This window comes from Netta rufina (genome assembly GCF_964035555.1).
Source record: "Netta rufina genome assembly, chromosome: 31".
Classification (NCBI taxonomy): Eukaryota; Metazoa; Chordata; class Aves; order Anseriformes; family Anatidae; genus Netta; species Netta rufina.
In genome coordinates, this window is record NC_140155.1 from 1754235 (window position 1) to 1771128 (window position 16894).

The 16894-nt window shown below is 48.4% G+C and overlaps 1 protein-coding gene across 1 annotated transcript; it reads right to left on the minus strand.

Moving 5' to 3' along the window:
* Window positions 1-696: 696 nt before the first annotated feature.
* On the minus strand, window positions 697-9756 carry LOC311220319 (olfactory receptor 14I1-like; the record flags this gene model as incomplete). Its single annotated transcript, XM_084303827.1, has 3 exons — window positions 697-757; window positions 8843-9102; window positions 9463-9756. 3 exons carry the CDS (start codon window positions 9754-9756, stop codon window positions 697-699), a joined length of 615 nt encoding a protein of 204 aa, XP_084159953.1.
* Window positions 9757-16894: the final 7138 nt, after the last annotated feature.

The following is a 16894-nucleotide window of genomic DNA, read 5'->3' on the forward strand; positions in this document are numbered from 1 at the left end:
GCTGATGTGATCTTTTTGGACTTCAGCAAAGCTTTTGACACGGTTTCCCATAGGATCCTACTGGATAGAATGTCCAGCATACAACTTCACAAAAACATCACAGGATGGGTGAGCAATTGGCTGACAGGCAGGGCTCAAAGGGTTGTGGTAAATGGGGCCACATCAGGCCGGCAGATGGTCACTAGCAGGGTCCCTTTTGGGCTCCACTTTAGGGCCAGTCCTCTTGAATGTTTTTATAAATGATTTGGATGTAGGACTAGAAGGTGTTTGGAGCAAATTTGCCTACGACACCAAACTTGGAGGAGCTGTGGACTCTGATAAGGGTGGAAAGGCCTTGCAGAGAGATCTGGACAGATTGGAGAGCTGGGTGATCACCAACCACATGAAAATTAACAAGAACAAGTGCCGGGTCCTACACCTGGGACGGGGCAACCCTGGCTATACGTATAGACTGGACAACGAGACACCGGAGAGCAGCCCCGCAGAGAGGGATCTGGGGGTTGTGGTTGAGAGCAAGTTGAATATGAGCCAGCAGTGTGCCCTGGCAGCCAGGAGGGTCAACCATATCCTCGGGTGCATCAAGCACCACATTGCTACTCAGTCAAGGGAGGTGATTGTCCCGCTCTACTCTGCGCTAGTGTGGCCTCACCTTGAGTACTACGTGTAGTTCTGGGCACCACAGCACAAAAAGGACATTCAACTGTTGGAGAGTATCCAGAGGAGGGTGATGAAGATGGTGACGAAGATGGGTAAGGGCCTAGAGGGGAAGACATATGAGGAGCAGCTGAGGTCACTGGGCGTGTTCAGCCGGAAGAAGAGGAGGCTGAGGGGGGACCTCATTGCAGCCTGTGGTGTAATTGCCTGAAGTAACTAGGAAAATAAAACTAATATTCACATTTTTAAGGAAAAGGTACAGCATTGAAGTGGCTTTCAGGGTAGGGCATAACTGCATTACCTGAGCGTTCCCTAGGCTCCCAACCTTAGATGCTCTCGCGCTGGGGAAACTTGGTGTGCTAGCCCTAAGGAACAGCACGGAGCGTAGAGTGGAGTGGAGACACCACGGCTAGGCTCTGTAATCAGGTGGGGCCTCGGTTGTTCTTGTGCACAAAGCTGCACTTTTTGCCACCCTGAGCCAAAGAGCTGTCATGTTTTGACAAATGCTGTACCCTAGGTACTTTTTGCTCATTATAATATCATTATAATACCAAAACACACCTCCATCCCAAAAGCTACCCACCTACAAGGTGCGACCACCCCTCACTGAGCATGTGCCCTGAATTTCTCGGAGCCTATTACTTTAAATGGAGACGGGAAAACTTTACACCAATCATAACTATGATATGCTTGACTAGAGCCACTCAAGCTCCACCTAAAAGATAGAAAATAATATAAATTGGCCCAAGAGAGAGGGGATGTTAGGGAAGATACCACCGTCAGGGGAGATACCATCCTGAGGAAATACAACATCCTTAGGACCTCCTGACTCGTGGGACCAGTCGACAGGCTGAGCCTCTCTTCCCCCCCCATTGGGACGCCTTTGGGTGAGATCTGAATACTTGCTTATAAATCTCTATAGAGTCTTTGATCCTTTTAACGCGTTTATTTCTAGGCTGCGCACCTGTAACACCTGTAACACCTGTAACATCTATAACATCTGTAACACCTGTGTATTTAATACATACTAGCTTGCTTTTGCAGACAGACACTACCACCGGCAATCCAAAAGAACCTGATTATCTGTTGCTGTAATAAACCATACTTAATTGCATTGGGATAGCTCTCATTAAGTGTAACTAGGGTGAGGGTGGTTATCCGTGATAGTTCAGTGTTCTGAATCCAACCAGACCCCCAGACCGTTAATGCGTTGATGGTGAATGTCTGACTGGACCCCCAGACGGTTAATGTGGTTTTGGTGAATGTCCGACTGGTTCAGTACCCTGAATCCGACCGGGCCCGTAACGGTTAATCAGCTACACCCCTTAATGCGACACAGCCTACAACTTCCTCGTGACGGGGAGTGGAGAGACATGTGACCTATTCTCCTTAATCACCAGTGATAGGACACACGGGAACGGTGTTAAGCTGAGGCAGGGGAGGCTTAGGCTGGACATCACGAAGAGGTTCTTCACCGGGAGGGTGGTCACACACTGGAACAGGCTCCCAAGTGAAGCAGTCACTGCACCAAGCCTCTCTGAATTTACGAAGAAATTGGACTGTGCACTTAGTCGCATAGTCTAAATATTTGGGTAGACCTGTGCGGTGCCAGGAGTTGGACTTGATCATCCTAATGGGTCCCTTCCAACTCTGAATATTCTATGATTCTATGCAGGCACAAGTAAAGTATGGATCCCTCCAGCAGCTGGACCTGGAACCTCTGTCTAGCCAGGAGCTTGCCCCACGATCTCCTCCCATTCCATAAACACATAAACTGTAACAAGTCTCTCCTGTACAGAACCACTGAACTTTTGATGCGGGGAGGCAGCAAGCTCCCACCATTTACCTGCCTCCCTCTCCGTCTGTTGATTTTGGTCAGGAGTCCCTTTCTCATTTGTGCCAGCCTCCTGCCACCTTTACTTACTACCTGTGTGTCAGGTTGGATCATTCATGAGCTTGAAGAGTGATGATAGACCATTTGAAACTATAAGAAGCATAGATTTAGATTAGGTATGAGGAAGAAATTCTTTCCTTACCAGGGTGGTTGCCCAGAGAACCACCTGTGGATGCCCCTTCCCAGAAAGAGCTCAAGGCCAGGTTGGAAGGGGTTTTGAGCAAACCGGTCTGGTGGAAGGTCTCCCTGCCTGTGACAGGGTGTTGGAATTGAATGACCTTGAAGGTCCCTTCCAACGCAATCCATTCTATCAGTAGATGCTCAAACATCAACCAGCTCCCTGCAGCCCTCCTCTCTGCAGGGCCTTATCCCAAACAAATCCTCCAAGCAGGTCCCTCAGCCAGTGAGAGACCCAAGTCTGCTCACCTCAAGTCCTCTGCATTGCCTTGGTCCCCTCTCTTAGCATCCTCAACTCTACCGTCTCACCTCCTTAAAATCCCTGAGCACTTCCTGTTGAGTTCTAAGTATGAGGTCCTGCAGGTCAGCTCACCTCAGTGGCTCCTCAGTCACCCGCATCAGCCAGATGTCATCAAGGAGCCCCTAAACCCTCCTGGAGGTTTTGTGTAAGGGCATGCAGAAGCAGAGGGTCTGCTCCTTCCATGGTATCTGGTCAAGGACCTTTTCCTGTGCACCAAGGGATGCTGATAAGGGAGGCCGTAATGGGAGCCAGACCTGGTCAGTTGTGCCAACTGATAAGGAAAGTGACAGAACGTGGGGATGCTGACTCACACAACGCTGTCTGATTGAAGTGTTCATGCTGTCACAACATGCTGTCCTATGCTGTTGCATGTCTGCATCTGTTTCCCTGCCAGCCTTAGACATCCACTGTGTTTCCCCACTTTGCTCTCACCTGAGCTGCCAGCCCCAGGCAAACACCTCCAGTACAGTGGGGCCTCAGAACATGGCACTGGGTGTTTACAAAAAGACCAACAAGGTCTGCCTGAAAGGTGAACAAATTATTCTAACAAAGGAAAAAATAATACAAATAAAAAAGAGCATATATTCATCACTTCAAACACTTGAGCTCTGTTTATGACATGGAAGTGTTTTCTCACCATTCCAGAAGGGGAGTTCCTAAGAAGTGTCTGAATTGTATGAGAAATATTGATCCTTCCCTCTCCTTGCGCTACCATTACTGTGTCATGTGTCTGTTCTGATGTGAGTCCAGTCGCTCCCACCTATCAGGTGTTCCCGCCTCTTCTTATTAAATGACCATGTCTAAGTTTGTTTTGTTTTGTTTTGTTTTGTTTTGTTTTGTTTTGTTTGGTTTTGTTTGGTTTTGTTTTGTTTTGGGAGACTCCCATTGCTCTCCATGGGAAGCCTGTCCCTCTCCATTGCTCTCAGTACCTCTGTGCAGGCAGATCTGTGGGGAAAAGAGATGTGAATTGGTGCAAAGAAGCTGTAACAAGCAGCTGCAGCCTTGAGTGAAGACGTTTGATGGCAGCAGAAGTTCTGCATGTCCCAGGTGGCTCCTGAGAGAAATGGTGGGGTTGGGGGGGGTGAGGAGCAAGGTTGCCCACCAAGTGTCTGGCCTCAAGGGACTGCTTTTCCAAGCTGACCAGGTCTCCTTAGGTGACCTTCAGGATCAATAGCAATGGGAGAGGTCAGGCAATTGAAATAAATCAATAAAGAATGCCGCTTGAAGAAAAAACTCCCTTATTATCAACTGCCTATTGAAATCTCCCTCATTCACTACCCTGGCCCTGACGTGGAGGAAACCTTGATGTGTTTTATTAAAGCAAACACCAAGGCCTGACACCCAGCCTCTGGGAACAGAGCTTCTGTCCCTCACAATGCTCTTCAAGGGCAGTGGGATATAGAGTGCATGATGGCAACAAAAAGAGAACGGTACAATACCACTGCACAGGGCTGCAAGATGGCCACATGGTTCCAGTGCCAGGAGCACAATGTGTCATCTCATAGGCCCCAGTGGCAAAGACAAAAGCCAAAGCCAAGGGGACAAAGAGCTCCTTTCTCTCAGGGCCTTCCAGCCCTGTCAGTACCCCTAGATATCTCCCCACAGGTTGTCCTAGCCTGTTGCATGCCAGAACCATTTTCCCCTCAGCCTGGAGACATCCAACCTGCTTCCCCACCACAGCATCTCCCTACCTATACTAAGGACTCCTTGTCCTCACTGTCTTTTACCTGAAACACAAAGCCATGGGCTGAACTAGACTCCCTCTAGTCACCACAGCACCACCCTTGGATTGGATTTCCTTCTCCTCATCACCACGCCGAACCTCCAAAAGAGACGATTATAGAAGCTTTCCTTTCTCATGCTCTTTCTCCCTCCCCAACATGTGCGATCATCTCTGAAAGCAGATTTCCAGCTCTCAGGAGCTCCTAAAAGAGTGCCCTGAGCCCGTGCTTCACCAGGCCTAGGAAGCTCAGGTCTCAACCTCCACACATATGAATTCTCACCCTGTCTTGGCATACCTCCTCTGAACCCTCTCCATTCCTACCTATTCCTTCAGAAAAGGAGCCCCACAACTGGGAAGCCCTCTTCCAGTTAGGGCCACACCAGTGTGGAGTCATAGAAAATGAGTAGTCCCTTGCCTAGGTGGACACACTCCTCCTAGAGCATCCCAATGTGGACATGACCATATCTGTATTTAGCACTGCCGGCTCATATGGCATCCCTGATTATGTCCAGGTTCTTTTCATCCTGGTTGCTCTACCTGTGGTCTGATCCAAGCTTGCTATGATATATAGGGTAGTTCTGACCCTGATGCAGAACATCACAAGATGGGAAGGACAGGCTCTCTTCTCCTTCGAAAACAGAATGAGATGCATTCACCAAATCCCAGAGTTTCACAAGGTCCTCTGCAAGGAAAACTTCCCCCTCATGGATGAGTCTCAGGTCAGGAACCACAGAAAGAAACTGGGCATCCTGAAGTGCGTGGGCCCTGATGGGATTCCCCTGTGAGTGCTGAGTGTGGTGGAGGAGCTCTTTCCCCAGCTCAGCTGTAGTTGAAGGTTCCCTCCTGTTATATCATCGCTCTGTTAATGTGCAAAAGACGTAACAGGTGAGTATGAAAAGACACTCCCTGATTTTGTCTAGGACCCTGCAACCTACATCACAGGTTAATCTGAGAAATACCAGAATAGCACATTCTGGAAGGTACTGGAACACATCCTGGACATGGAGGTCATGTTCAAGCATGCGGAGGATAAGGTGATGAGGGGTAGTCAGCATGGATTCCCTAAGGGGAAATCATGCTTAAGCAATTGGATAGCCTATGCTGCGATGACTAGCTGGGTAGATGAGGGGAGAGCACTGGATGTGGTGTATCTTGACTTCAGAAAGGCTTTGACACTGTTTTCCATGAGATCCTCATGGAGAAGCTCAGGAAGCGTGGCCTAGATGAGTTGACAGGGAGGTAGATTGATAACTGGGTGGGTGGCAGAGCTAAGAGGGTTGTGCTCAGTACTGTGGAGTCTTGTTGGAGGCCTGTAGCTACCGGTGTCCCCCAGGGGTAAGTACTGGGTCCAGTCTTGTTCATCTTACTCATCAATGACCTCCTTTTCTTTTGGCTCTATATCAAGATCTGCCTTTGTCCCAGCAGCTCTGGTGCCTTCTGAGGGGCTGGGGCTGTGGCAGCTATACCACAAGCTCTACCACAGCCTGTGGCAAGGTAACCATGAGCGTGGTGGCCATGAGCTCTGCCTGCCCTACTCCTGACGTACTCCATCAGCTGGCTGCAACAGAGGGGGACCTACAGCCAGTCCTTGGCTGGGCTCTGCCACCCACCTCTCCAGTGCCACCTCTGCTGCCTTGGGGTGCTCTGTGATGCACTGGGTGACCTCACAAGGCCTGCTGGCCAGCACATCTCCTGCAGGGCATCCAGGCCACAAAGCGGCAGGGACCTCACCACTGCCCTTCCAGCCTCGTCCCCTCCCCTCAGTCCTGGCCTTTTCTCTGGGCTCTGTGATGTGGAGATTGGGCTCTGTGGTGTGGAGGAGGTGACATGGGGAAAAGGTGAGGTTAAGCAGCAGCTTTGCAAGGGGGGTTCTCCCCCTTGCTATGGCAAGGGAGGCTTCTGGCCACAAAGATGCAAGGGATGGGTCAGCCACAACTTGCCTGGGAAACCTGTTCCAGTGATCACCACCCCAAAATGAAAGAATGTCTTCCTTATATCTAATTTAAAAGTACCTCCTTTTGGGTGTAAAACATTACTTGTCTCATTACTATACTCCCTGAGGCCCCCTTATGTATAGGAAGGCCACTGTAGGGTCTCTCCAAGCTGAATAGCACCAGCATTCTCAGTCTGTCTTTACTGAAAAGGTTACCCAGACTTTCAGTCTTTTAGACTTTCAGTCAACTTTTGACCTTGTCCAGACTCGTTCTAATACTCCCACTTAGCCCTGTTGAACCTCAGGAGGCCCCTCTCTCAAGCCTGTCCAGGTCCCTATGGATGGCATCCCTTCTCTCCCACATGTCAACTGCACCACCGAGCTTGGCGTCATCAGCAAACTCACTGAGACTGCACTCAGTCACACTGTCCATGTCACTGACAAATGTTGTAGCACCAATGCTATAAGCCCATCATGGAAGGCCACCGGATTTGACATCCACCATCCGTCTTTAGTGAAGCCATGTTGTCTGTCACCAACAGCCACCAGTTGGCTGTCAGCACTCGTCCTGAAAGGCAGGGTAGTGTGAAATGGCAGAGCGGTACTTGCAATGAACCTGTGCAAGGAGCATGAGAGAAATCTCACAGGAACACTGGGGGTTGTTTCCAGAGACCCAGCCAGAGAAATGTCAGGGCTCTGTAAGATGCCCACATCTGAGCTGGCCTCGTGTACTGCTCAAACACACGGTTTTCAGAGACACGAGTCCCTGCCTTGCACACACAGGCAGCGCACTGCGGTACTTGCAGTGTCCCTCTGGCTCCTGCAGCCGCTGCCAGAGGCTGGGAGACACTTCAGCCCTGCGGTGCATTGCCCTGCTCTGCCCTCTTCTGAGATGTCCCAAGGCATGAAGAAAGGGCACAGGGAGCTCGCGGGTTCAAGGAAGCACATCTCAGAGCTGCATTCAGGTCTTGTATTTTGGACTAGATGGTCTATGAAAGTGCCTTCCCCCTGAACTATTCTTTGCTATTCAGGCAGTTGCTCCATAGCTGTTCCGCTAGAAAGAAGGGACCTGAAGACACTGTCTGCCCACTGGCTTTCATGACCCCCCTAGAGATAGCAGATGGCCTTTGTGTTTGCTCCTGTACCTCTCGCCATGAACATATGAATTGCCTGCTGACAGCAGCAGCAAAGGGTTTCTGTTTCCGTGTCTCCCCTGCACGTGGAGAAGGCCCTTCTCTTCTCCCGGGACATCCCATCTCCCAGGGAACCTCTCTCAGGTGAGCACATCTGTGCTGGCCTGGCTGGCCATTGCTGCAGCTTTTTGCCATGCTCCCCACAACCCAGCTGGTGGTGCTGTTCTGCAGAATGAGGCTGCTGTGGTGCCTGGGGCAGGGGGAGCTCTCTGCATGGCCATGCTGGACAGGGTGAGGGGCAGAGCCAGCTGGATGGGGCCCTGCCACTGACCACCTCCCACAGTGGCTCTTCTGTGGCCCTGGGGGACTCAGAGATGCCTGGCCTGGCAGAGCGAGGAGCCTCTTTGGATTCTCTTCCTTGGGCACGTTTGGATCTGACAGCAGCTCTGAAAGTGGACGTGAGCTTTCAGACGTGGCCCTTTTAGGATGGAAATGCTGTTGTGGAGGCCAGCTGTGTCACCCAAGTGCCCACTGCCTGGCCCTGCCTGCGGTCCCAGCATAGCCACACAGCAGCACTGGCACCAAGCTCCAGGAGCAGCCAGGCCTTACACCACCAGCAGGGCTCAGAAGGAGAGGGTGGCAGTGGTAAGAGAGCAGCTCTGCATGGACCAGGTGCTCCCTGGCCGTGGTGCTGAGCCTGACTTATTCCCCCCCCCCCCCCCCCCCCACCTCTGCACACGGACACTGCCTGTGCAGAACAAGAAAATGTCTCAGAGGAAGGATATAAGACCAAAAGTCAGTTTAACTTGTTTAAATACAAAAGCAAAATGAAGAATTTCTCTGTGGTCTAATATTCTAAGAACAAAACTGGGAGAAAACATTAAGCATAAGATCATAGAAAACACAAGAAGAACACAACAACACAAAAACAGAGGTCAGTCTTGGCTGCAAACCAAGGAGTAGCAAGAGTAGCCTTTTGAGTCATTTGTGTAAAAACAGTCAGAGAGATATGACCTATGAAATATACACAGTCTTAATTTTCTGCACAGCATCCATGAGCTCCTGGTTCCTCATGCTGTAGATGAGGGGGTTCAATGCTGGAGGCACCACCAAATACAGAAAAGCCAGAACAAGATCGAGGGAAGGGGAGGAGATGGAGGGGGGCTTCAGGTGGGCAAATATGATAGTGATGAGAAACAGTGAGACCACGGCCAGGTGAGGGAGGCACGTGGAAAAGGCTTTGTGCCGTCCCTGCTGGGAGGGGATCCTCAGCACGGCCCTGAAGATCTGCACATAGGACAGAGCAACAAAAACAAAACACCCACACACAAGAAAAGCACTGACAGTAGTCATTCGAACTTCCCTTAGGTAGGAGTCTGAGCAGGAGAGCTTGAGGATCTGGGGGATTTCACAGAAGAACTGGTGCAGGGCATTGCCACGGCCAAGGGGTAATGAAAATGTATTGGCAGTGTGCAGCACGGCGTGAAGAAAGCTACTGCCCCAGGCAGCTGCTGCCATCTGGGCACAGGCTCTGCTGCTCAGGAAGGTCCCATAGTGCAGGGGCTTGCAGATGGCAATGTAGCGGTCATAGGCCATGACAGTGAGAAGGGAAATCTCTGATGAATAGAAAAAGAATACGAGAAAGACCTGTGCAGCACATCCTTCATAGGAAATGGTCCTCTTGCCCCAGAGAAAATTGTCCATGGCTTTAAGAACAGATGCGGAGATGCCTCCCAGGTCGAGGAGGGCAAGGTTGAGGAGGAAGAAGTACATGGGGGTGTGGAGGCGGTGGTCACAGGCTACAGCTGTGATAATGAGGCCATTGCCTAGGAGGGCAGCCAGGTAGATGCCCAGGAAGAGCCAGAATTGTAAGAGCTGCAGCTCCCGCGTGTCTGCAAATGCCAGGAGGAGAAACTCGGTGATGGAGCTGCTGTTACACATTTACTGCCTCTGAGCAAGGGAGCCTGTCCAAAAGAAGAAATGACAGTGCAAAATTTAAGGACTTTGACTAAAATCCATTGCATGTCTCAACAAACACCACACAAACAACATACTGCCTCATTCATTTCAGGAAGAGCTTTCTGCAGCTGCTTGGCTTACCTCTGGTTGGTGTCTGAGGTTGCCGCAACAAGCAGAGGGGTCTGCTATGGGCTCTGCAGCAGTCAGTCCTGGTCTACAGCAACAGGTAAAGGAATCTGGACTGATCAGAGAGGTCCACTGGCCAGTGACGTCTCCCCAGTGTCAGGCCATGAGGAGATGGTCAAATAATTCCTCAAGAAACAACAAAGGTGATGTTGGTACTGTCTGTAGGCTGAGGCATATGAAGGGATTTTGTGAGCTGCCTCATGGACATGCAGCAATGCTCAAGGAGCCTTAGTGTCTAATACTGATGTTATTTCTCCATTACCATCAGACTGCTCCAGCACATGGGCAGGAGAATAGAAGACATGTAAAAACTGCATTGCCGTCAGGTAGCTGTTGCCTTGCAATTCTGCTGGCAGTGGGTGGTGTGGCAGTTCTGCTTCAGCTTGGGGTGGTGTGGGGCTGTGAGCAGCCTGCCCCAGGCAGCAGCCTCTGGGCATCGACAGGACCCTGCCCTGCCCTGCCTTACCCTGCCCTGGTCTGCCTGGGGGGTTCCTTCCATTCACAGCTTCTCCCCACAGGCTCCACAGGCAGGCTGAGTGCTGAGCCTGGCAGGCAGCAGTGGCCTTTCCCTGGCACACAGTCCCCCAAAGCACAGCAGGAACCCTGCTCTACACCACAGCCCTGGGCACACCTGCCTGGACCCCTAGCTTCAGAGCCTGAAACTGGCCCCAAATGAAGGGAGCCCTCGGGCCCAGGCACACTGGCCCTGCAGCACACAAGCCCTTCATGCCCTTCAACTCCAACACCAAGTGTCCTCCTGACAGCTCCCATCAGCTGAGGGCTGTGCCAGCTCCAGGAGAGCCTGGCAGGGTGTGCAGCAGCATTGCCCTGCACCCAGAGTCTTACCATGGGGAGGTGGCTGGGAAGATTACTCCTCTTGTAACCTCTCCTCTCCCTTCTGATCCCAGGCTACCATGAACCCCTCTCCTTTTCTCTCCTCTCCCCATGTCAGCTGCAGGCAGTGCCCCCAGCCCTGCTGCACCTTGCAGAGGAGCTGCTCCTGGGTAGAGCTGCCTCTCTGCAGTGCTGTCCGCTTGCCAGGAGCTCCTTCCCTCCATCCCAGGAGCCCAGCCCAGATCAGCAGCGCACTTCAAGACCAAGGCACTATAATGGCCCCTCTGGTGGGTCTGGGCAGAGCCCGCGAGCCTCAGACACTGAGAGGAAATGAAAGACATTTCTCAAGTAGTCCTAGTGTGATGCAAACTGCAAAGACTAGCAGCACTAATGCGTCCCACTGAGGGACATTACAGACAAAGCCTCCCCAGGGACTCGTTAGAGAAGAAAACTGCAGGCAGTGATGAAGGGGAGATGAAGACCAAGGAAAGGTGGCCCTGAGGCTTAGGAAACCTTGATGTGTCAAGGTTTCTTTGACAATGCCAAGTACAAAGCTACAGGTGGTCATCTCCTAGGCTCATTCTCCTAGGTGAAGCAGGCTGTCCCCCTGCAGCCCATGGAGTACCACGGTGGAGCAGGGTTCCATCCTGTAGCCCGCAGAGGAGACCACGGTGGAACAGGTGGACCTGCACCAATGGAGGCTGTGGCCTGTGGAAGACCCCTGCTGGAGCAGATTCTGGGCTGGACCTGTAGCCCGTGGAGAGGAGACCACGCAGGAGCAGGTGATCTGGCAGGAGCTGTTGCCCGTGGGGGACCCAGGTTGGAGCGGTTTTCTCCTGAGGAATGGACCCCGTGATATGGACCCATATGTGGAGCAGTTCTTGAAGAGCTGCCGCCTGTGGAAAGCCCACGCCGGATCAGTCCAGTAAGGACTGCATCCTGTGGGAGGGACCCCACAGCACAGGGGACGAGAGAGATCCAGAAGGGGCGGCGGAGCAGAAGCGCTATAGACTGACCATAACCCCCATTCCCCCGTTCCCCTGCGCCACTCGCGGGGAGGAGGTGGGAGAAGATGGATGGGGAGGAAGGTGCTTTTGCAACTTAAACGAGAATTGATGCAAGCTCCGGCTTTGGGATTATCGGATCTCTCGAAACCCTTTTGGTTGTTTTCTCATGAGAGACAAGGGATAGCTTTGGGAGTACTAGCACAAAGACTGGGTCCCTATAAACGAGCAGTAGCTTACTTCTCTAAACAATTAGATGAAGTAAGTAAAGGATGGCCCAGATGCCTTCGAGCTGTTGCAGCTGTTGTTATCAATATACAAGAAGCTCGGAAGTTTGCAATGGGACAGAAAATGACAGTATTCGTCTCCCATATGTTCTCAACAGTTTTGGAACTGTTTTTTTTTTAGGTCAGAGGTTGGACTCGATGATCTTGAGGTCTCTTCCAACCTAGAAAATTCTGGAACAAAAAGGAAATCATTGGCTTTCACCACAAAGATTTTTAAAATATCAAGCAATATTAGTAGAACAAGATGATGTGGAAATTGTGGTCACTAACGTCGTAAATCCAGCTTCTTTCCTTAGCAGAACTCTGGATGAACCTATAACTCATGATTGTATAGAAACAATGGAGACTGTGTATTCTAGTCGACCCGATCTTAAGGAAGAACCTTTAGAAGATGCTGATGAATCTTGGTATACTGATGGGAGCAGCTTTGTAAAACAAGGACAACGTAAGGCAGGATATGCTGTTACAACTGCTCAACAGGTAATCGAGTCTAAACCATTACCCCCTGGGACATCCGCCCAGAAAGCAGAGATAATTGCTCTTACACGAGCACTGGAACTAGCAGCAGGAAGGAAAATAAATGTTTGGACAGACTCTAAATATGCATTCGGCATGGTAGATGCTCATGGAGCAATTTGGAAAGAACGTGGATTGTTGACTGTCCGGGGAAAACAGATAAAACATGATGAAGAAATTTTAAGGTTGTTAGAGGCAGTAAAACAACCAGAAAAGATAGCTATCATGCATTGTCGGGGACACCAAAAGGGGAATGCTGATTTTGAAATTGGAAATCGATTGGCAGATCAGGAGGCTAAACGGGCAGCTGAAATAATTGAGGTGAAGGCATTGTCTTTGATACCAGACGGTAAAATCCAAACTATATACATGAACCAAAAACCAAATTATACAAAAGAGGACTTAAAATTAATTGAAGATTTGAAAGGTAAAAAGAAACCAGTTGGATGGGTATATTTAAAAGATAACCGCATGATAATACCCTCTAATTTGACATGGCCCATAGTTCTTACAGAACATAATAAAACACATCGGGGAGCTGACATGTTGCATAATGAAATTTATACACAACAATAAAACAAGTAACTTAACAATGTAGCATCTGTTTACGTAACAACCCCAATACCAGGAATAGAATAAAATTTGGAATAATCGGTAAAGGAAATTATCTGGGACAACAGTGGTAAATTGATTTTTTCAGAACTCCCTAGAAAAGGGGGGTATTGTTATTTACTGGTTCTGACTGACAGGTTTTCAGGATGGCCCGAAGCTTTTCCTTGTCGAACAAACAAAGCAAGTGAAATGGTTAAAGTCTTGTTAATTGAAATAATACCATGCTTTGGGATTCCAGTAGCAATGTCTTCTGAGAGAGGTTCACATTTTATGTGCAAGTGGTACAACAGATAAGTAAGATTCTAAAGATAGACTGGCAACTGCATACTCCTTATAGACCGCAGGCAAGTGGACAGGTAGAAAAAATGAACCATTTAATTAAAAAACAAATAGCTGAAATCGGACAAGAAGCTAATTTGTCATGGCTTCAATCCCTTCCTCTAGCATTACTTAGAATCAGAGTTAAACCTAGAATAAAAGAGAATTTGAGTCACTTTGAAATTTTATATTGGAGGTCATATCAATTTCTATTTAGTGGAGAGGATCTAATGCAGCTGGGATCAGAATAGTTATATACTTATATAACTGAACTTCAAAAACAATTAAATAAAGTACATAAATTTGTGTTAGGGACCAGGGCTAGAGGGTTGGATCAACCAATCCACCCCTTTAAGCCTGGGGACTATGTATATATAAAGACTTTTTCAGGACAACCCCTACAGGAAAAATGGAATGGACCATATCAAGTGTTGCTGACAACTCACACTGTTATCAAGATTAGAGAACAAGCTGCTTGGATCCACTATTCCCGAGTGAAGAAGGCTCCAGGAGCTCCTTGGAAAGTAACACCAGGTGACGACGAACTGAAACTAAAACTTAGTCGAACAAAGTGAGGACATTAAGGTTGGGAGTATTTGGTAATATGTTTGGCAGAAGATTTGTTCATAGAATTGTTTTGTTTTTATGGCTTATAGTTGTAATTGTGATTCAAGAAGGTGCCTCTGTGATAATAGAGAATGGTGGGTGGCCTTGGACTGAAGCCGTAACAACAGAGGATAAGAATCTTAATGGAAAGTTATCAGTCATGGTCATCTGGCGAACAAATGGTAACTATTTATGTAAACCATCAGAATGGCAAAAATTAGCAGAAGAGTGGACACAAGATAATGTATCCTTAGCTCTTAGTTGTATGCAAGCACAGTTATGGTTACAGGCAACGGCTGCCTTGATCATTAGGGAAGGAAGTGAAGGCATTTTTCCAGCTGCAGTCCGAAAGGCAGTTTGGGACAATGCCAATGATTTTGAGATGAAGTTCCAGTCCTTGTGGACCCTGGTAAATTGTACTTATGATCCCATTGCTAACATGGCTACTGCCTTCGTGCTTACTATACGTAATGCCACAGTTTATGTTATCCACCCCACCATTGCACTAGGATTAAACCATAAGACAGTGCTCTATCCTTCAGAGCATAGAACATGGGCATGAATGGAGAATGGGAAATGGCAGTCTGTAAATCTAGAATCATGTGTTACCCGGGAACAACAAGGATTTATTTGTGAAAGTAATACAATTGATGCTCAGGTTTTGACACAAAGCAAGGTATCTGCCACTTTGAAATTCATCCAAATACTAGTCAAAAGACTGTGCTTGTATATGTTGGTCAAGGGTGCGTGTGTTTAAGAACTGCTTGTGATTTTGTAGAAATAGACACGGAGAATATAACTCTCCATGGCAAAATTCATTCTAATTTTTCTATTTGTAACTTTGTTAGAATCGTCGGGTGTGATTTTCTATATTTGGCACCAGTGGTATCCCACCAGCTGATCAAGTCTAACAACACAATGTATCATAAGGTACTACCTACACCTATTGGGATGAACCTCACACTAGTGAAGCAACTAGTTAAACACCAAGACCTGATTAAAATTTTAAAAGGCATTCAGGAAAATGGGGAGAAGACTCTAATTACTGTCCATCATGATACAAAGGAAATAAGCAGAGTTTTGCAAAGAGTAAAACGAGACACAAGTCACAACTGGTGGGATACACTCTTTGGATGGTCACCAACTGTAACTGGAATTTTGAACACATTGAGTCACCCAATTATTGTTTTATTGATATTAGTTGGTATAAGTTTAACATTGTCTTTTGTATTACTTGTTTGGAATTGGAAATTGTTACAACGAATGTCCATGTTAACCTCCTTGACAAATGTGCATGGTAAGGTATTGAGGGGTACATATCATAAAGACTGGGAAGAAAATTTTCGTATTAAGTAAAAGAATTTACTAGATTTTCCAGAAAAGGGGGGAATGATATAGTATAAACTCACTTTAGGATAGAATAGAACTTGTGATTAAAAGTAAGCAAGGACAAAGTAAACAACATCTTGTTATCTGTAGACCTTCTGTTACGTTTAAGCATTTTGTTATTTGAAAACACCCCATTATCCGTTAACACTCAGCCAGGCTGAGACTTGAGATAACCTGAGTCAACTGTCTGTTATGTCTTGTTAACTGAGACATCCTGTTATCTGCCGACCCTCAGTTAAACCGAAAGACAACTCAGCATTTTTACAGCCTGGAAAACAACTGATTAAGAAAGTGCATTACGAGGAAGACCTACGGCCTTCCTCCCAAAGACCACTGCCCACATCCTGGAGACCCTGGCCCACAATTCTTGGAAGGCTTTGCACAAGCGCAAGGACTGATAAGCTAATTAGCATACGAAGCGAGGGTAGGCGGGGTTAGGTAATGAATATGTATATGCGCTAATAGAATATTCATTGTTTCACTGTATAAATACGAGATAGTTGTCACTTCGAACATGCACGATAGGCGGAAGGATCCCCCGTGCATCCAGCGCTGGGATGAAGAATATACCACTTAAGGAAATTCGGCTTTGATCTTTAAATCACCAGGAAAGATAAATCAAATCAAGTCAAATCAAAGCAATCTGAGGCAAAGCAAAGCAGGGAGAAGAGCAGCAAAGGAAAGTAGAGAAGGAAAAGCAAAACTGTGCCGGGAAAAGCAAAGCAAAGCAGAGCAAGGAAAAACAAAGAGAAGCGAACCAAATGTAAGCAGCTGGCAGCCAGCCCTCCTGTCAGTTCCAAGTGTCTGTGGGGGAAATACCAGAGGGCCCTCATGCCAGGTACAGCTCATGGCCAGAGTTGGACAGTGACTGTACCCTGCTTGCACGGTCTCTGGACTGCTTCACACTTCATAGTCCATCGTGACAGGAGGCAAGAACCATGTCTTGCTTTAGCTGGTTTAATATTTATTTATTTATTGTTGCCTTTCTTCCACTGTAGTTTTGGGAATTGTCCTGGTTTCAGTTAGCACAGAATTAATTTTCTTCCTAGTAGCTGGTGGAATGCTGTGTTTTGGCTTAGAATGAGAAGAGTGCTGATAACACCCCGATGCTTTAATTGTTGCAGAGCAGTGCTTATACTAAGCCAAGGACATCTCAGCCTTTGCTCTGTCCTGCCAACGGGCAGGCTGGGGGGTGCAGTAAGAGCTGGGAGGGGACAGACCCAGGACAGGTGACCCAAACTAGCCAAAGGGGTATTCCATACCATCTGACGTCATGCTAAACAATATATAGGGGTGGCTAGCCGGGGGGAGGGGGCCGGACTGCTCGGGGTTAGGCTGGGCATCGGTCAGCGGGTGGTGAGCAATTGC